Here is a 19,684-nt window from a genome sequence, read left to right on the forward strand (position 1 = left end):
GCAGGATTTAGGAAATCTAATTCCCTTGCACATGCGAAGGCTTGCTCGATTGAGAGTCCGACTGAGTCGCATCCGCACCGGACCTGTGGCTGTCCTCGGCCATGGCAACTTTGGATATGGGTACCGTGGGAGGATGTTTTGGCACATCCATGCCAGGCTGGCAGAACATCGATATGACGCTGAATACGTGAGCTGTTCATTGGCCACATCTTCGTCGACACCGAACAGACCCAGTCGCGTGCCCATGCGAATAGCGGCGCCCAGGAATGAATCACTTTGTGATCTTTGCCCTGACCGACAAAGGCTAGACTGAGCAGTTGGGCGCCAATGATGTTGTGCAAGGAATCATGTTTCTCAGCTGCGGCCCAGATTCGAGGATGGTCCAGGGCGACCAGGGCAATGGTATTGCCAAGAGGCTATGTCGCGTTTAGGTTCAAAGCGGGGGGTAAGGGCTAACTAAATCCAACGACACTCCATGCGATTAGGCTATTTGCTGCACCCTGCTCTAGAATGAAGAATATATATAATTTGATTCTCGCAGAGCTACTTTATTTAAATTAAAACCCTAGAGACGCCCACAGAGCCAGCCCGCCCACGACCCACGGGAACATCATCCTGAAGCTCATCTGCGCATTGAACTCCTTCATAATGTCGAGCGTCTTCTTCGAGTTCTTGTTCAAAGGCTCCGCCTCGCTGGCCTTGGGGGCGGCAATGGCCAGCAGCTGGTTCGACAGCACCAGCATCACCTTTCTCACCCAGATCTTCCAGGGCAGGCCGTCCCGGTCCTCCCGGTACTCGGCGTAGGCGAGGGTGCCGATGGCGATGATGGTGGTCAGGTCGACCCACGGCACCGTGGCCGACATGCACCAGTAGAAGTACCCCCACTGTTTTGCCCCGTCCTTGGCCGACTTGGAGACGGCGGGGTAGACGGAGGGGAGCAGGCGGCAGCCGGATGTTATGATGCCGCCGTTGATGAGGCTGCCGGCAATGGCGATGCCCTTAAGGGCGGGAACCCAGGCTTGAAGGAAAGACATGTCCGAGGGAGCAGTGTTGAGATTGAACGGATAATAGTAGCTTGGTTTCCCGAAACAGGAGATGGTGTCGAGGATCAGGAAATTAGAATAAGGTAATGATTAATGATGGTGAAATGCGTAGCAGCTGCAGAAGGATGCGCCTTGAAACAAGATTTTTCAGCTATATATGCTGCTGAATCTTGTCCTAACATATCACTCCTTAAGTTGACTGGCGAAGAGCCGAGATTCCAAGCGGCAGTCCAGGCCTCGTGAGCTCGACAACTCTGAGCTAGTGTGGCTCAGACGCAGGGGAAGCCCGCAGCCCAGAGTGTTTAGATGTGAGACAATCATCTATACAGGCCCAAGTGCCATGCGGCTTACTGAAAAGGCTCGTTTAGATGTTAGAATGATTCACGCAGATGGGCTAAGAGAAGCATCGCTTTTCGACGCTAGTGAACATGGCTTCTACGGCTGAACGCACCTCGCAGCTGAGGTTTGGTGCAAGACATACGCTCTGGAATGAGGTTGGCAGTTAGTTATTTAACGTCTACCGTTCTCCGGAGACATTCCACCGGACCACCTAGTGTGGTACAATACTAATATCATCGCGACAGCGGGTCAGGTTACTAGAAGCACGACGAAAGATTCCTGTATTTAGATTTCTTAATAAAAAGTAGCGAGATTAACTGAATATATATAATATAAATACGTTTATTAAATTAAAGAATAAAGGAAAGAATAAATTATTTATTTTTTTATCAATAATATTAATTAAAGGAATAAATTAAATATATTATTAAAAAGTAAATATTTATAAATATAAGTGAAAATAAAAGTAGTTAATTTATATTTATAATTTATTTAATATAAAATTATATAAAATATATTTCTTTTATTAATAAATAAATAGATAATATAAGTTATTTACTTTATATTATATTAATATTAATTAAGTAAAAGATAAAGTAAAATAAAGTAAATTTAAGGAAGTTTTATATTATTATTTTAACTTATAAGGAATAATTTAAACTGTTTTATATTGTGAGTAAATATATTTATCTTAATCTTTTAAAATAAAACCCTATAAAAACTCATCTCTGTCTATCACGTAGCTATGTCGAGATTATTGTTCCTCCTTCAACTGGACACTGAATCGCTACGGGCGTCGCGGTCATTTGTTCCCCGGGTAGTATCTTTGAGGCTTATCATCCTTGCTAAGTCAGGCTTCACACTGGCAGCCTTTAACTCCTCGACCCACCCCCATTGCTCGGGATCAATGCCACGCTTGATGTTGTGCAGTGCCTCGTTCAACTGGCTATAAGCAGAGTCTGGTGACGAAGGCTTTACGTCATATTCGAAGCACTGTTGTGCAGATTCGTGGATTATGGTACTGATGGGAACCATGGACGAAGCGGTGCCTACGGTGTATACCTCAGAGAAGGTCGAGAGCTCTTTGAAAGGAATCTGTAAGGACCGTTAGGAGCCATGAAGTCTGCTATTTGCCAGGGGAAAGGGGAGGACTAGTTTCGTGCTCAGGTGGGATCCCTATAAATTCTTGTACTCACCTCGCGTCGCTCCACTTGCCAACCCAGAGACTCTGCGACGGTTGCGATACTGTCGACAGTGATGCTCGGCAGAATGTGCTCGTCCTTGGGGATCACGATAGTCCGGGCCGCACCCGGTCCCATGGGATTCGCTTTAACGGCGAGAAAGCCGCTGGCCGAGAACTCGTGCACGAGCGAGCGTGTCAGCGAGTCGAGATGCAGGGTGAGGGCGAAGCCCTTCTGGCGCGCCCTTTGCATGACAGGGATGGTGGGACCGTAGTTGGAGCCGACCTTGAAGGCGCCCGTCCCGCGCGGGGCGGTGCGGTCGAACCCATCGACCACGAGGGCCTTGAGACCCACGGGTTTGTATAAGGTGCTGACAGGCGTCACCATGACGATGAAGGTGTACTCGTCCGCCGGCTGCAGGTTCATGGTGGCGCTACTGGCGAAGATGACGGGGCGAACGTACATGGAGCAGCCACCTCCGAAGGGCGGGACGAACTCGCTGTTTAGGTACACAGCCAAGCGTACGGCCTGCGCAAAGAGGGCTGAGGGTACAGCGGGGATGCCCACGGCGGCAGCTGATCGGGCAAAGCGCGCGGAGTGCGCCGCGAGCCGGAACAGCTTGATGTTCCCGTCCTCTCCGCGAAACACACGCAAACCCTCAAACGCTTGCTGCCCATAGTTGAGCGCGGGCGACATGCCATGGACATGTACGTGACAGCTGGGAATCCATTGCGGCTCAGTCCAGGCCCCGGTGTCGCTGGTAAAGATACACTGGATACGGCCATTTACTGTGCAGCCCATATATCAGGTTAGATACAAGCCGGACCCGAAAATCGGTGCATGAATTGAACGCAACAATATGAGGCGATTCCTGTAAGGAAGCTGTGGAAATGACTGACTCACCGGGATAAGGTGTGAACCCTACATTCTGCCAGTCCACGCTGTGGTTGGGCTCTCGCACATCGCCGTACTCGACCATGTCTTCCATCAAATCGATGGTTTCTTTAGTGTGCCGTGTATTCTGAACTAGATGGTTTCAATCTAACCAGGCTAATGTTGGGCAAATTAAGGAATCTAACGACCTCAACCACCTGCATCTCTTGATAAAACTGCTGGGAAGGTATAATATAAGAACGTCTACGTTTAGCCACTGGCCCGTTGCGGCTCACGACTATTGGCTAATAGCGTGTTGCGACACGGCATATGCTTGACCCTGCTTTGTGATGGAGCGTGGTCTGATAAATCTGACTTTAGCAACTTTTAAATTGTGACTTGGCATTAAAGCCGTCGTGACAGTCACACCGTCATGCAACTTAGAGAAGCACAAAACTGACCCAATCACTATCCAAGGGTAGATTGCAAGCATCGCTCGGGTATTTTTCTAAATAGTCCATTCCCACCACTTCCCAACACTGCCTTATAAAGTTCTGACCTTGCATGACCCCCCTGTGTGACCCCCCGTCGGGGTGCGATGGTGCTCACCCCACGTCCGTGTCACTACCATGTTCCGGTCAGCACTCCAAAACGTCGATGTAACTGGCCCACTGAGACGAATACCCGGCTCCTAACTCGTGGGGCCACTAGCAGACTGAATGCACTTTGCTGGGAGATCGTCCCTAAACTTGGCCGAGAAATGCGAACGAAGCGAACACGCGCCGGTAGCTCACGCTAGATAAGGGACCTGTCATTCCAAAAGTCCGATTGAAATGACATACAAGACGGTAGCTAATCGGATTCTCTATGATACACTATTCAATTGGAGGAGCATCACTACGCCAAGCTAAAACCCATTCACTTGCCAATATGTCGGGTAGGACCTTCAAGATCGTGTCTTTTGGGGGAGACTATGCCGGACCCGAGGTAACCCCGGCCCTTACGTCCTAACCGCAGTCGTACCGATTGGGGCTGACACTCAGATCTGCAGGTTATGGCGGAAGGTCTAAAGGTTATGAACCAAGTTTTGAGCCGCTACCCTGACATCAAATATACCGTCGAGTCGTATGAACTAGGTGGGGTGAGTAGGTTCTAGTCATTGATTCCTTTTCCATGCCAAAGAATTCTCGTTCGCTAATAAACCATTACCTTTGCCATTCATTCAGAATAGTTTCGATCTCCATGGCGTGGCCATCCGTCCCGAAGCACTGAAAGCCGCAAAGGAAGCCGATGCTGTCCTGCTGGGGGCTGTGGGCGGTCCTGTGAGTACCTAAACAAATTCTGGTCGAGGTCTGCACCTTTCAGTTACATAACATCCCCGTCTGATGCCACTATTTAGAAATGGACGGGGCGGGTTCCTTCAGTAGAGGTCATGAGCCTGGGCGTGCTGCGCCGCGAACTGCAATTGTATGGCAATCTCCGACCCATCGACTTCGCCGCCCCGTCCCTGGTCGATGAGTCGCCAGTCAAGGCAGCGATATGCCGTGGGACGGATATTCTCATGGTCCGGGAGCTGACTGGCGGAGTCTACTTTGGCAAAAAGGCCCGCTCTGCTCAATCTGCCTATGACACCGATCAATACAGCTACGAAGAGGTGGAGCGTGTAGCGCGACTTGCCGGCACCCTCGCCCGACAGCAAAACCCACCGCGTCAGGTGATTAGCCTCGACAAGGCCAACGTATTGATGGCATGCGGGGCGTTCTGGCGTCAGGTGGTCGACCAAGTGTTTGCGAAAGAGTTTCCTGACGTTCCTCTCAGCCACCAGCTTGTGGACAGCGCAGCCATGAAACTAGTCTGCGATCCGACTTCACTCAACGGCGTCCTGCTTACCAGTAACCTCTTCGGCGATATCGTGAGCGATGAAGCTAGCGCCGTCGTGGGCAGTATTGGCTTGCTGCCCAGCGCAAGTCTGTGCGGGATTCCTGGATCTGGATCCAGCACCATCAAAGGCTTGTACGAGCCTGTGCATGGTAATTCCTATCCCCTTCGCTTCTTTCGCTAAGATATAATGGCTCCCATTTCTAACAGAACTTGTTAGGTTCCGCGCCGGACATTGCTGGGATGCAGATAGTCAATCCCGTTGGCATGATTCTATCCGTGGCCATGATGTTCCGGTATTCGCTCGGCATGCCAGAAGCGGCTGACTCAATCGTCAAGGCTGTGAGCGACACAATCGAGAGTGGAATCCGTACGAAGGACATTGGGGGTAAAGCTAAGACGAGCGAGTTGGGCGATAATGTCGTGAGGATTCTCGCTCAGCTTCATTGAGATGTCGCCTATGGAAATAGCTGTAGCAATAATTGTCCCCAGTATATTGTTGTAAATTCCAATATTCCATCATGGCTTTCCGTTATGGCTTATGCCGGTAATTGCGTTGTCTAGTCTTTGCTCATCGTATCTACTCCTTATGCGTAGGCTGCTTGAATCCACGGTCTAGAATGGGAATGAGGTTGAACGTGGCATGCCTTAACGTAGATGTCACCCATCTCACGATTAATTAATTAATTTCTCAATTATAACGTGTTAAATTAATTAAAACTATTTAGAATTTATATATTTAGAAGTTTCTCTTTCTATTCTATATATATATATATTATAGCCGGTCTTTTTATAAATATAGCAGTAGGCTTCTGCTAGCTAGAGCTTTCAGAGTCGAAGGGGAATAAAATGGACCTTCAGGCAGGTTACGATAGGAATGAGACAGATGATGGGATAACTAGTCAACCGAAGTTCGAAAATTGAGCGAGAGTGAAGATGAGCGGGATTATCACGCTTCTTCCCTATTTTCTGTGTACACTTGGAGACGGCAGGTTTCCCTCCCCCGCGGACGTAGTCCGGGGTATGATGGTGCTGTGTGGCCCTTGTCAAGCTTGCAGGGTACCCCTCGCCTTTTACAGTACACGCTGCCTTGCTTGGTGATGCCTTGCAGTAGCGTCCGCGGTGAAGTGCTATGCATCATTCTTGGCGATACCAAAATTAAGCTTCTGACCTTGCATATCCCTACGTCCTTTTATATCCACATTCCTATATAGATGTAGCTGCTACCCGCTCTGCAACGAACTGACTCAGTCAATGGTCCATTGAAGCACTGCCAACTATCATTTCTTATGGCTAGTGCTTTCGGTTATGAAAGGATGCGTCTTACGTATAAGGGAGCTGATAACCTGGAGAAACTATCCTTTCTTCTTGGTTGGGTTGGGTGGGGCGCTATATCATCTCGCCACCCAGGCCCTACTTGGTCTTGCCGTTATCGGCATGCTAGACAGGCACATGCTCGGCGCGATGTAGAAATTTTGGTTAGGTAATCCATTAAAGGGGTTGGCGCGTGGAGAGACCTCTGCTGATGGACTAGGGGTCTGAGTCCATCGGAGGACGCCGGGGTTTGAGGTGACCGACTGGTTGTTTTCTTGAAGGAATCTGGACGCGCCTCAGAGCCGAATATACCGGGGTTGTCCAAGAGTGATCTGGCTTCCATTGTATGCATGTGCAAGGGTAAGAATGCCACATACCTCCTGATGCAGCATCATGCGTTTTTGCAGCTTGTGTCGAAAAGTGCACAGGAAATATACAACTCCTCAAGCTGGCTCACTCTAGCCGTTCTTCTTGATAGTAGAGGCACCTCCCTTGTCACCAATATGCTGGACCGATCTGCACCCGAAGCTCTTGAGCTCCCGCTTTTAATAATTACTAGAGTAGAATATGCTAATACCTACCTTATCGCGTCCACTACGAAGGTCACCGCGCACTTCGCCCAAGATTATCGCACTCCATGTTTCACACCTTTCCATGTCTCATGCCATATGCCTGATCGGAAAACGTGTCGCCCAAGGGATCTATGTTGGCCACAGGGACGAATCGCTCAAAAGGGCTTTCACTTAACTATCGTTAAAATTCTCTAGGGTTGCACTAAATAGATACAAGGGATAAATAGACTCAATATAATGAAATTTGTCGCAAGTACTGTTGATATTGTTTTCCCGAATTAGCTCAATAGAAGAGAAATCGCTTCACCACGCCATAACGTCATCAGCTCTCTTGAGTTCCTTCATAGTCTTGGGCATCCCGGCACCTCCAGCCGCCCCACTTCCCGCCAGCACATTGTAGATCCCTTTCCCGTGCTTGTCAAAGGCTCTGGTCACACCCCCAATCTCCGTCAGCTTCTTCTCCAACGGCGACAGCGCGAATGGGAATTCCTCGCCCCCTATCCGCACCACATTCTCGTCCAGGTCGACCTCGATGCCGGCACCGGTCGCTGCCTTCTCGTAAAACCGATCATCATCCAAGGCGAATCCCCAGAGCCCCAGCGATGGCATGTTACGGGCGAAGATGAACGCGAAGCTCCTGGCGATTACACACTTGACACCAACACCTGGAAAGGAGGCACATGAAGTCAGCAAGAGAGCACATCTGAAAATCAACAAAAGACAGGAACATATTCAGCATGATCTCACCAAGTAGTGACTGCACTGCTTCTTGACGACTCGATCCGCAGCCAAACGCCTTCCCTCCAACAACCACTTCGTGGCCCTCTTTCACGGAGTCGCGGAAACCGGGCTCGGTGAACTCCATGCAATGGCTACCCAGCTCTTCGTTGTTTTTAGAAGTGAGTAAGTACTGGGCGGGGGCGAGCTATGGTTCGCGGTTATGCAATTAGCTTCGGTGGAGGGCGAGTAAGCTCCGCGTCCGGGGTGGGGACCATGCGAGCGGGAAGAATGCAGGAGAAGGGAGATATCCTTACTGCGTCGGTATCAACAAAATCACCCAAACGGTGAACTTTGCTCTTGATGGTGCCAGAAATTAACCCCCCCTCGTCTGACTGTCCATCCGTCGCGGCGCTTCGCGTTGTCGTGTAAGCAGCGTCTTCCAATTCTTCTTGGGCTGGTACGGCGCTGTCCTTTCCTGGTGGCTCAACCCACCGGGGCTCAGTAAGAGAGCCGGTGGGTAAAGAGCCCTTGCCTTTGACTTTTTCCCAGCGCTCAATCGGAATCAAGTCGATGAGTTTTTGGGGTGATGTCACTACCATGGCAAACGACGATGCAGCCACAGTCGCTGCTGATGCCAAAGAACCAATTGCGCCTACAAAGCAACAGAGTTTGGAGCCGTTAGGTCAACTTTCTCTTTGTGAAAATCACGCAGCCAGGAGGGCGAAAGGGGCGAAAGGGGACAAAAAGTGGGGAGAAGGGGTAGAAGGGAAAGGGAGGAAAGAAACATTGAAGTTGCGTACCCATGCCCATACGGTTCTCAAAGTTGCGGTTCTGGCTGCTTAGCCAGACCGTACCAGGCGCGGCCATGTCAGCGCCCATGCCCACACAATATGAGCAGCCTGGAATGCCGATGGTAAAGCCAGCACGCTCATAGATTTCGGCAAGGCCCGTCTTGCGCAAGTGTTCGGCTATGGGGCGACTGCCCGGCACAACGCGGCGCGTGCCGTGTGCGACCGGCTTAAGGCCTGCGTCCAGCCCGGCCTGAAGTACTAGGGCGCCGATCACCAGATCCTCTTCTGCCGTCGTGCATGCACCGATGAAGACGCCGTCGAGCTTGGTGCCCTCGACCTTGCCGACGGGAACGACGTCGTCTGGGTTTGGGTACCGCGCCACCGAGGGCTGGGCCTTGTTGAGGTCGATCTCGTAGGACGCAGCGTAGGAACATGCCTCATCAGGTTGGAAGTAGTACGATCCTCTCTTGTATTGGGGAGTCCTGCGGGAATCGATAAAATGATTCGTAACCACATCAGGAGCAAATATACCGGTAATACCGCCGAATTCCTAGAGGGGATCATGTAAGAAAGGACCAGTCCTTGAGGATGTATGTAGGGATGGAGAGATGTGGGGGGTTGGGGCAGAATATAGGCAACGAGGCCAAGGATGCAATCGGCAATTCAGACAAACACGTACCGTAGTCATATTAGCTATAGCAAAGCGTGCATCAGAGCTGAGCCACCGGCAGCCGAGCCCGGTGTACTCCACTACCCTGTCGGACGCAACCGTATTGCGCTTGAGCTGCTGCAGGATGTACAAGATGATATCCTTCCCACCGACGCCGCGGGCCGGTTTACCAGTCAGGCGAATCTCCACGACCTCGGGGACCTTGAACCAGATTTCACCCGTAACCAGGGCCATGGTGACCTCGGTGGCCCCGAGGCCTATGGACAGGCAGCCATTGGCGCCAGAGCTACAAGTATGTGAGTCGGAGCCGATGATAAATTGACCGGGCTGTGCGCGCTCGCGGTAGAATTCAGTGTGCATAATTGTATAGTTGCTGCCTTGGAACTCGGTCATCTTAAACTTCTTGCGCGCGAAGTCCATCTCCTTCACAAGGCTCTGTACCAAGGGGGTGTCTGCGAGCCGGGGATCTACGACATGATCTCCTGCCAGCCAGAAGCGGTCGCTTCGGAAGATGCCGGGATCACGAAGCTTATTGTATACCTGGAGCATGCCCTGATTCCCAACGCCAATTAGAACGTCGGGCTGGGCCACAGAGAAATGATGCAGGAGAGGGAGGGGGGTAAGAGACTTACGTGCCAGCTAGCTTCACTAGCCATAATCCAGTCCACGGACACGCGGATAGTGTCGCCTGTCTTAACTTGCCCAGCATGGGATACATCGTGTAGAGCAAAGATTTTTTCGGTAACGTTCATGGGACGGCGGCCAGCAGGACAGGCCAGGATGGGAGCGATGTCCACGTCGCATCTTTCAGCTGAGTTAAGGGCTTCCAGCCCTATTTTGACCGAAGTGGTGAGTTAGTAGTGGTTTGTGCCAGAGTGTCTAGGGACGGTAACAGGAATTGCAGATGAAGAAGGAATGAATGTTTAAAAAAACGCGACACAAAACAGCCAAGAGGGACGCGTACATGCCGAAGCTAGGAGAACTAATTCGTCAACCTCACTCGTCGACATCTCCTCGGCCCATGATAATTCCATGCCACCAAACGTAGTGGGCGCCGTGGCAATGCTTAGGGTGTGCACAAGTGCACCCCCTTCTTTCTCGTATCCATCGCGTTGCAAGGATGCAATCAGGGCAGAAATGATAGCTAGCGGGTGGAGCGATGCTGGGGAGTAGCCGTGCTCAGCGGAAGACCACAGCTCATCGCGCAGATGAACGCCGCGGATGGTTTGCAGAAGCTTGCCCAAGCGCAATGGAAGAGATGTGTCAGCCATAGTAAAGCAGGATGACCATTAGTTAAGGTGCCGATATAGTGAAAGGAGGCCCGTCGGTGTTGGTGGCGGGCTGGCTTGGAATTGTCGGAGCGGACAGACGGGGGGCATTTATCAATCGAAACAACAAAAGTCGACGAACGAGGGAGAATCGTGGTAGCAGGTGGGCAAGGGTCAACATTTTGACTGTTTGGCTGGGTCGGCCGGTATCTGTCAGCTTCATGCAGGGCCGGAACCCAAGCCCCTGGGGAAAACGAGCTTCGATGTTTCTGCGGAGGCCGAGGAACACCCAAGGAGCGTACTGTGGGCAGGCTTATGCATGGTCAACATCGCATTGCGGGAAAGCCTATTTTTTGGGCCGACCATGAGACCACGACCCCTGCGAACGACCCCTGCGAAAGAGGACCGTACCGTCCCGTCAGCCCAGCAGTACGTACCTACCCGCACTAATCTGCTTAGGGCTAGTTGTTCCGACCGGGTATCAGAGTCAGACAAGTGGCCACTGGGTTATCGTGACTTCGTATCTAGATGGCGGCGGAGGGGAGAACGAATCCTCGCCTAGCCAAGTTCGAAACTCCCTGGGCCCAATTCACTATCCTGTCATCCATGTTCCCGGTGAAACCACTTTACACCCCTAACTAGATACTGGGATACTGCTACTCGCAGTTGCAAGCGTCGAATGTTGATTGAGCCAAGAGCTTCTTCAATTTCCGACTGTAGACGACTCTCCGACAGGTCTAGAATTCACATTACGGCCTGTCCGGATGGACGAGGATCTATATGTTGCCAACTGCTGGTTCCAACTCCTGTTCAGATCTTAGTTAAGACGCATCGCGCTCGGTTACTTTGCCATCATACCCTTCCACGTTACAAACACCTCGTTTTCCTCCTTCTTTTCCTGACTGCTATCTGCGTCGAGGCTTTTTTCCCATCAGTCATGTCAAACTCAACGAATGAAGGCAGCCTCGGAGATGTCGCCATGGAAAAATCCGAGCGAATTTGCTTCGGGATACCTTGGTCTGGGTGGGCTGTTTGCTCTGCTCTCGCTTGCATGATAATGCTGATAGGCATGGTATGATTGGATGAAAGACTTGAACAAACCCATCCGAGCTCACATGTATCAGGTCCACTGAAGCACTTTGGCTGACTCCATATCGTTTCTGTAGGACATGACCATCATCGGAACCGCCACGCCGAGTATCACGACCTCCTTGGGCAGTCTCGGCGATATAGGCTGGCTTGGCTCTGCTTAGTAAGGAAGCTTTCCAAATGCCTTCTGAGAGTACCATGTTGCTTGGTGATTGGCAAGTTTGGCTGACTTTTTCCTTTGATGTCCAGCTTCCTAGCTGCGGCCGCCTCACAGCTCGTCTTCGGCACCTTGAACAGGATCGTTCCTCACAAGTATGTCTACGTGAGCGGCGTTTTCATCTTTGAAGTTGGGTGCCTCGTGACTGGACTGGCACAAACTGCACCCATGTCCATTGTCGGTCGAGCGCTGTCGGGTTTAGGTTGCTCTGGTGTTGTTTCAACATCTTTCGTGTAAGTGGCATTTCTGTGGTCTCTCCTACCCTCACACGCAATTACCAGATCTTGTGCCTCCTTCCCCATGCCGCAGCCAGCCTGCAGATTGCTGAGACAGCCTTTAGCCTAGTCACGCAAATTCTGCCTCCGTCGCGTAAACCATTCATGATTGGCGCCCTCGGGTCCATGGAGCTGATCGGGCAAGTAACGGGGCCACTGATTGGCGGCGCGCTCATTGATAACGTTTCCTGGAGGTGGTGCTTCTTAATCAATGTACCACTGGGCGTCGTTGCCGGCTTCCTTGTTTTCTTCCTTCTGCCGTCGCACCGCCACCCATGGAACGAAACATACAAAGACCTGAAGTCCATTGACATTGTGGGGATCGTCATCATGGTCCCCGCAACCGCTCTCGTTCTGTTTGTGATCCAGTCGGGCGGTGTCTCCATTTCGTGGGGTAGCCCTCAGGCCATAAGCATGCTCACGATTGGTCTCTTCCTCTTCGTCGTGTTTGGGTTCTGGGAGCATCGCAAAGGCGAGGCCGCAATGCTCCCTCTGGTACTCTTAAAAAATCGCTCTGTCGCATTTGCTGCTCTCTTTGCCATTAGCGCTGGTATCGCAGTGTCGTTATTTGACTATTATGTCAGTATTCTCATGGCTGGCTCCGTCTCCCTGCTGATAGAGGCCAAACCGCTAACCATAGCGTATGCGAAGATTCCCCTTTGGAACCAAACCATCAAAGGATTCTCAGCCCAATATGCCGGTGTCTTGCTCGTGGCATTGGTCTCTGGCTCCGCATTCGGAGTTCTGGCCGGTGGGCTGCTGGCTAACACCATTGGATATGCTAACCCTGTCATGATCCTCGGGGGCGTGCTTACCAGCATTGCAGCGGGACTATTTAGTTCGCTCAATGCCTCTAGCAGCGTTGCCAGGATTGTGGGCTACTCGACGCTCGCCGGCATTGGGGCTCTGGCAACGCAACAGCCCGTTGTGGTAGCACATGATTCTGTTCATGAAAGCCTTTCGCCAACAGCCATATCCATTATGCTTTTCAGCAACATGTTCGGCAGTGCTATTAGCCTCGCCATCTCCCAGGCCGTCTTTCTCAATGAATTACGTCGCAACTTGGGTTCGATACCAGGGGTAGACGCAGATGCGATCATGCGAGGTGGCGCGACCCAGCTGAGGTCGCTCGTGAAACCCGCACTCTTGCCCTTGGTTCTCGAGAGATATAACAGTTCTATCATTCAAGTCTTTTACATGCCCCTCGCAGTGGGCATTGTGATGATTGTGTCGGGGTGTGTGGTAAAATGGAAGAGAATTCTTGATGAACCGCCACGACCCCAGGACAAGGAGTGTAGGAGCCAGAAGATGGAGCATACGAGTGACGAAGCAGGAAACGAATCGGTCAATCGTTTGGATAAAAAAACGGGGAATTGATTGATAGCAGTTACAAAGCTTGGTAGCTAACTGAATGAGCATCGGCTGGATGAGTAGTAAACTCATTCAATGTGGGCTTATTGGATGCCTATCAGTGGGCCAGATTTGCATGGAAATAAGCCAATTCAGAGAGACAGTGACTGCGAACCTACAAGATCTTATACAAATTTATTTTTAAATCCTCTGTGCCATAAGCAACAGTCGCGCGTTTTGTCGATGTATTTCCTCCTTGTAGTTCACACTGTGACGAGCGAGGGAGTAGACAACGGCAATTGCTGACAAAGAGCCTCAATAGAAAGCTAAAGGAACCACAATCATAATCATAGAAACGCGGTGCGTATAGGGGCTATTTTGTTCAAACTAGCCCTAGCTATTTTACTGTTGCTTTCTCTTTTCCTCCTCAGACTAGAATCGTGGCATACAGACTCAATACTACCATCCCCGGTTCGGAACCCGAGGTCCGTGGCACACACCATCTTCATCTTAGTATCTAGCCACGATCATTTCGAACTTTGTGGTCATACTAGGTTGGGTTACAGTAGTAGAAGACCAAATTAGATATCATATTCTTCAGATCGCCCTATGACCTCATTTGTACTCCAATTTTATACTAGTAGGTAGAGAAAAGGGGAACTAAGGAAAGAAGACGGTGGTAAATGGATACCATATCGTTTCAAAATGATTTTAAGCCGAAAATCATAGAACGACAAGATGTACCCAAATTACTTAGTTAAAGGCCGCCGACAACGTTCAAATCTATACTGGGTAGAGAAAATGTCCATGTCGACTTCTGGGTCGGTGTACGAGACGAATCGCTCCTCTAAAACCTTGACCCAGCCGGGCGGGACCTCGAAACGGTGCATGGATGCGCTGTTGTCCACAGGCAACAAGCGTTCATACTGAGATCCCTTAGACGATAGCGCGTTGATATAGGACGGAGTGATGTCGACCACATCAAACGACACCGACTCCTCCGTCATGGAGAAAATCTGAGCGACGGTGGCCAAAAACGTGATGGAGTCGACGTATTGGAAGACGCTATAGCAGACACTGTGCGTCACGGTGCCGATGTCGAGCAGAATCTTCTCCATGTCGCCCACGTGGATCGGGGCCTTGTAACATTCGTTTATTGTCTGTGTCGTTACCATAGACTCGGCAGCGTCGAGGCCTTCGACCGTTGCATTAGGATGGTACGTCTTCAGCAGCTTTCCAATCATGCCCGTTCCACAACCGATGTCGAGTACTCGTCCCTCCCAGGTGTACCGCTGGGCCAATTTGCGCATGAACGGGTCCTCTGTAAACAGCTCGTCGTATATAGAGGCTAGGGCATTGAAGTTTTGACGGTTGACTTGGTCTCTTTGCCGAGCACGATCCGGATGGGCATTCAGGTTACTTAGGGCCAGTGCAAACAAGGCATCATAAGATCCCGGCAAGGCCTCAATGAGTTGCTCGTCGTTCCACAACGCCCCTGGCGAAAGATGAAGCCGGTCCATGATAGCTGAAATGAACTGCATCGAAGCGGCGTCTATGGTCAAGTCGATCCGTGCCAAGCCAAAGGCTGGATTGACGTCACGCAGCAGAGCACGTAGCTTTTGGGTCAGATGTTTGACGAGGCCGTCATCGTTGTTCATCCTTTGTCCGACGTTCGGATGCGACGATTTATCAGCAGGACGATGTCGAGGATGCGTATCGCCCCTTATGTCACCCCAATACTCCACCGGCCCAGCTAGCATGATGTTCTGGTGTACGCTGACCGCAAGAAAGGAATAATGGCGATACCTTGTGCTCCATGCTGAGGCTTGCAAACCAGAAGCGCTACTGGCTTGCGAGAGCAGCACCATCGGTTGTCGCGGAACCTGAATCACTCGCTGGTTCTTGGCAAGGAGATACTGGGAGCAAGAGATCTCAGAGAGCGCGCTGTTCGGATCGAAAACCTGTACCTTATTTGTAAGCCTTTCAAGATAGAGGGAAATGCGAGATGCCCCTGGCTATCTTACCGCTAGGTCGACGAACACGTCGAAATCTTCGTGAACGAGGCCATTGAGAGTGGACGTGAGTTCGATAGGGTCAACGTTCTTAACCACCACATCATATTGAGGTGCCGAGAATACGTCGCTTATCCGGCCCTAGGTATGATATTGGTCATCTTGACGCCATTTCCACAAATCTGGGGGTGAGTACTTACGTGGACATGCTGCTTCTCAGGCTCAGAGGCGCCATGCTCACCCGTCGAATTTAGCAGACATACCCGGATTCTGGACGCCATTCCTCACTTTTGAAATGAATAAACAGGGGCCACTGCACTAATCAGATGAGGAGGGGCGACTAGTAACATTTATACTAAGCTTGGAAACTAAATGGGCACTCTTCACTCTTAACTATGCGACGAATAACAGTTGCTGATCTCATGTACAGACTGAGCGAGATAAATCGTTAGACGATGAGATTCACGACTGTCTTCTGGTGGTCTATCCTCATGCAGCAGGGGGCTGGCTGACATCTTGGCTATTAGTGGGTAAGCGACGCACGACTCGACATGAGGTGGCGCGATCCCGCTGAAGTGGGCAGATGTGGGTCCGGGGTTCGATCCCCAACCCTTGTCAGTCTACGGGCGGGCGGGCGGGCGGGCGGGAAGGACCGAGCTGGCATCTTCGAGAAGATTGCCCACGAATAGCAAATGGTCGGGCGGAACCGCCGGACGTGGACAGGGGCAAAGATATGAATATGCAATGTCAAAACCTTACGTACTGCAATTTACCGGGTAGAGACTGAAATGGCTAACATAAATGACTCAGGTATCCAGGCAGAACAGGTCTGAGGTTACAGTCGGCTAGCCGGATTTTTCTCACCCCGGACTCCTCCGGGGCAGCCGCTTTTGCGGCGAAAAGAAATGCTGGGCTAATTAATTTGTAAGCAGGCACGCAGGCCTGTTCTGAGAAGGGGTTAAAGTCCTGACAGCTGTGTAGTAGTATAGCGCCAGCAAATGAAGTCCATGGAGGGATCCTTGGGAGTTTTGGATTGGTGCATATACGCCAGCCACCATTCTGGCTCAATCGGAGGTAGACAGTAGGGATCATCGACTTCAAAACAGCTATAGTCGATTCTTAAATGAAATATACCAAGCTTTTCTCAAGCCCTTGTTACGTAAGGTGATATTGACGCCATTGGCGTATGTCGTGCACGAGCTAGATATCAAGCATTTTTGTATAACACTTGCATAACTAACTACCCTGGCTAAACCTAGTCGGTTGACCAAAACCTTTCCACCACAATTGGTAGATACATCACATGTGATTTCTCCATGCATACGGTAGGTGATACCTTCGGTTTAACAATTCAGGACATGCCTAGATGCCGCTAGCTAAGGGCATGTCCCACCCGCACACATCTAAGTTGAAGCCGTTACAGCACGTCGGACCGTGTTGTTATTGGCTCTGCTGCTGTTGGCAACAATGGCGTTTCCTGTATAGGGAGTGGTCAAGGGCTTGTCATGGTCTCGGCGGAAGAAACGCTGCGGAGGGAAAGATAGTCAGAATCTCGCGTATTTAATTGGCATCAAAAGCACGGGCAAGGAACGTACCAGTGCAGACAAGATGGCAGCCAGTGCTTGAGCTTTGTCCTGGTTCTCATCGATAGTGTAACCGAAGGCAACTTCTTCTCCTGTCGCGCATCGAACCATGGCGCAGTATCTTCCAGCCGCAAACCCGGCCGACAGCTTTTGAACGTGAACAATATCCACAGCAAGCTTGCTGTCACGGATGAACTGCAGCCCGCTCCGCACGGCGGATGCGATGTCGGGCCCCGAGCTCTCGAGCGACAAGGCCAGCCCGTCAGCGGACTGGAGAGAGCCAGCTACGTGATAGTGTTCCTCCTGTTTGGTGACAGTCACATCGTACTGATCAGGCGCGGCGCCCCGTTTCCCAATCGTGGGCAACGCGTAGTGGGCGGCGAATAGGTTGATCACTTCCTCGTGCGTAATTTCTCTCCCGAGAGCCTCACACATGGACTGCACGCGGCGGCCGAAGTCCACCTGCAGCTCGACAGGGAGGTCGAGTCCCCAGCGGCGGTTGAGGACCCACGTGGCTGCTGCTTTCCCGCTCTGGGAATTAACGCGGATTATCTGATCCAGAGGGATACCAATGTCCTCGGGGTCCAGTGGGAGATAGGGGATGTCCCATATCATCTCCCTTCCCTGATTTTTAGCCTCGACGCGGTTCGCGATGCCCTTGCGGATGATGTTCTGGTGGCTGCCGCTAAAGGCTTGTAGGGCGAATTCCCCGGCATACGGGGTGCGCGGCGGCACCACCAGCCCCGTCAGCTTTTCGTACCGGCGCTTGATACTATTCAGGTTAGAAAAGTCGAGGCCTGGATGGATTCCCCGCGAATATAAATTTAAGGCGAGCGTGACAAGGTCGACGTTCCCACTACGCTCGCCGTTACCAAAGAGGCAGCCCTCGACCATATCGGCGCCGGCGAGCATCCCTAGTTCGGCGGCCGCCACGCTACAACCGCGGTCGTTGTGCGTGTGGATAGATATCTGAACCTTTTCCGGCTCCGACAGCGACCTGCGGAAAACCTCGACCTGGTCGGCAAACACGTTAGGGGTGGCGACCTCAGTACTGGTGGCCAACACGATGACGATGGGATCCTCGACGGTCGGCTCCCAGGCGGCTTTCACGGCCTCGGTGATGCGAACGGTAAATTCGTGGTCTGCTTCGTTGTAGGACTCCAAGCCAAAAGCCATAGTCCAATGGGTGATCTTAGCCGAGGCTTCGTCATCCTTAGTAATCGAGCGCAGATAGCGCACCGATTTAACGGCCTGCTCTACCGCCTGGTCGCGGGTGAAACCTTGGTATTTTAGCTGCTTGTCGCTAACGCAAATATAGGTGCACACCGAGGCGGCCTTGGCTCCGCGCAGAGCGGCAACGGTGCGGGACAGGAAATCCTCTCGAGTCGGAGAAAGACCGCGTAGGCGCACGCTGTCTGGCACCGCGCCCGGCGTCTCGACCAGGCGACGCGTGAAGTCGAATTCCAATTGGGATGCGGCGGGGAAGCTGACTTCAATCTCGGTGTAGCCAATGTCTAAGAGCATGTGGAAATACTCCCATTTCTGCTGCAGGCTCTGAGTTGGGAATTGTCGCGGGTTAGCTTCGGGGGTCCTACAAATTCTTGCCGAGACCCGGCGGCACTCGGCTTGGCCATTCTAACTTGATTTGGGGCGACTAACCAGTGGATTTACCAGTGACTGGTTGCCATCCCGTAGATCGGTGGACAACCAAGTTGGGGCCTTGGTAAGCACGTGGTTGGGCCATTGGCGGTCGAGGTTGCGAACCGTTTGGAATCCGGCATACTTGTGTTTTGGTGCGAGAAGCCTACGATTGTGTTAGTTTCTTTCACTCCTTAAGAAAACGGATCACGGATCCAACAATGGCCTGGACATATGATTCAGGGGTGCTTTACATGTTGGGCGTCTGTGTTATCGATCTATGAGTTCTTCCTTTTTTGAGCAGTTTTGATGGATGTAGAAGAAGACTTCTACGTGTGGTCGTGTCGTTATTCGGCGGCTCTGTAATACCTCCAGCTCGAGTCCATGGTTTTCTAGGGATTTATATGCCAGTATTCCTATAGCTCCGGAGTCTGGCCGCGATCACCGAGAATACGGGGACGTGCCCGTTATCGCCAATCTGGTTTTTCGCATTCGCTGGGAAACATGGTCGAAACCCTCTAGCACGCCATAAACATGCGATGGTTGCGTGCTAACCCTCAGCTCCTTCTAGAAAGGTTTTGACACTGCATTTCGTGCCTGTCTATATAGTGGGTTCGCGAAACCAGGCCGCCCTTGAGACACCGCTTAACCCCGGATAAGACGCGCGATTTGAGAACCACTTGTGGAGCCGGATCTCCATTCAGGACAGGACAAGGGTTCCGTACGAAATAGGTAGGTATTGCCATGCGTCTAGCTCATGCGCATTACAAGACCACGGCTTCTATCCCGTATAACATCTAGCTCGATTGTCCTCGACCGCCAGTCTAGAGCCTAGCTGCTTTATAAAACCCCGTCATAGGAGGAGGGGAGG

At 51.5% G+C, this 19,684-nt stretch overlaps 7 protein-coding genes across 7 annotated transcripts; 2 read left to right on the top strand and 5 right to left on the bottom strand.

The window, feature by feature from the left end:
- Positions 1-557: 557 nt before the first annotated feature.
- Positions 558-1,034, bottom strand: PG998_011911 (uncharacterized protein; the record flags this gene model as incomplete). The annotated part of the gene is made up of 1 exon (XM_066878727.1): positions 558-1,034. One exon carries the CDS (start codon positions 1,032-1,034, stop codon positions 558-560), a length of 477 nt encoding a protein of 158 aa, XP_066727781.1.
- Positions 1,035-2,273: 1,239 nt separating this feature from the next.
- On the bottom strand, positions 2,274-3,542 carry PG998_011912 (branched-chain amino acid aminotransferase; the record flags this gene model as incomplete). Its single annotated transcript, XM_066878728.1, has 3 exons — positions 2,274-2,477; positions 2,579-3,351; positions 3,467-3,542. Coding segments are annotated over 3 exons (1,053 nt in total), but the record flags the coding sequence as incomplete, so codon positions are not given.
- Positions 3,543-4,366: 824 nt separating this feature from the next.
- Positions 4,367-5,764, top strand: PG998_011913 (3-isopropylmalate dehydrogenase; the record flags this gene model as incomplete). Its single annotated transcript, XM_066878729.1, has 5 exons — positions 4,367-4,423; positions 4,488-4,577; positions 4,663-4,758; positions 4,836-5,466; positions 5,535-5,764. The coding sequence occupies 5 exons, from the start codon at positions 4,367-4,369 to the stop codon at positions 5,762-5,764; spliced, it is 1,104 nt and encodes a 367-aa protein (XP_066727783.1).
- A 1,739-nt stretch (positions 5,765-7,503) lies between these two features.
- Positions 7,504-10,652, bottom strand: PG998_011914 (uncharacterized protein; the record flags this gene model as incomplete). The annotated part of the gene is made up of 7 exons (XM_066878730.1): positions 7,504-7,865; positions 7,948-8,125; positions 8,235-8,572; positions 8,721-9,261; positions 9,391-9,963; positions 10,014-10,213; positions 10,346-10,652. 7 exons carry the CDS (start codon positions 10,650-10,652, stop codon positions 7,504-7,506), a joined length of 2,499 nt encoding a protein of 832 aa, XP_066727784.1.
- Positions 10,653-11,815: 1,163 nt separating this feature from the next.
- Positions 11,816-13,607, top strand: PG998_011915 (MFS multidrug transporter; the record flags this gene model as incomplete). Its single annotated transcript, XM_066878731.1, has 3 exons — positions 11,816-11,901; positions 11,988-12,188; positions 12,296-13,607. Coding segments are annotated over 3 exons (1,599 nt in total), but the record flags the coding sequence as incomplete, so codon positions are not given.
- Positions 13,608-14,329: 722 nt separating this feature from the next.
- On the bottom strand, positions 14,330-15,238 carry PG998_011916 (uncharacterized protein; the record flags this gene model as incomplete). The annotated part of the gene is made up of 1 exon (XM_066878732.1): positions 14,330-15,238. One exon carries the CDS (start codon positions 15,236-15,238, stop codon positions 14,330-14,332), a length of 909 nt encoding a protein of 302 aa, XP_066727786.1.
- A 1,757-nt stretch (positions 15,239-16,995) lies between these two features.
- Positions 16,996-19,199, bottom strand: PG998_011917 (uncharacterized protein; the record flags this gene model as incomplete). Its single annotated transcript, XM_066878733.1, has 4 exons — positions 16,996-17,118; positions 17,188-18,729; positions 18,847-18,979; positions 19,183-19,199. 4 exons carry the CDS (start codon positions 19,197-19,199, stop codon positions 16,996-16,998), a joined length of 1,815 nt encoding a protein of 604 aa, XP_066727787.1.
- Between the last annotated feature and the right edge of the window lie 485 nt (positions 19,200-19,684).

The sequence above is a fragment of the Apiospora kogelbergensis genome (genome assembly GCF_038363985.1).
Source record: "Apiospora kogelbergensis strain CBS 113332 chromosome Unknown utg000007l_segment0_segment0, whole genome shotgun sequence".
Taxonomy (NCBI): domain Eukaryota; kingdom Fungi; phylum Ascomycota; class Sordariomycetes; order Amphisphaeriales; family Apiosporaceae; genus Apiospora; species Apiospora kogelbergensis.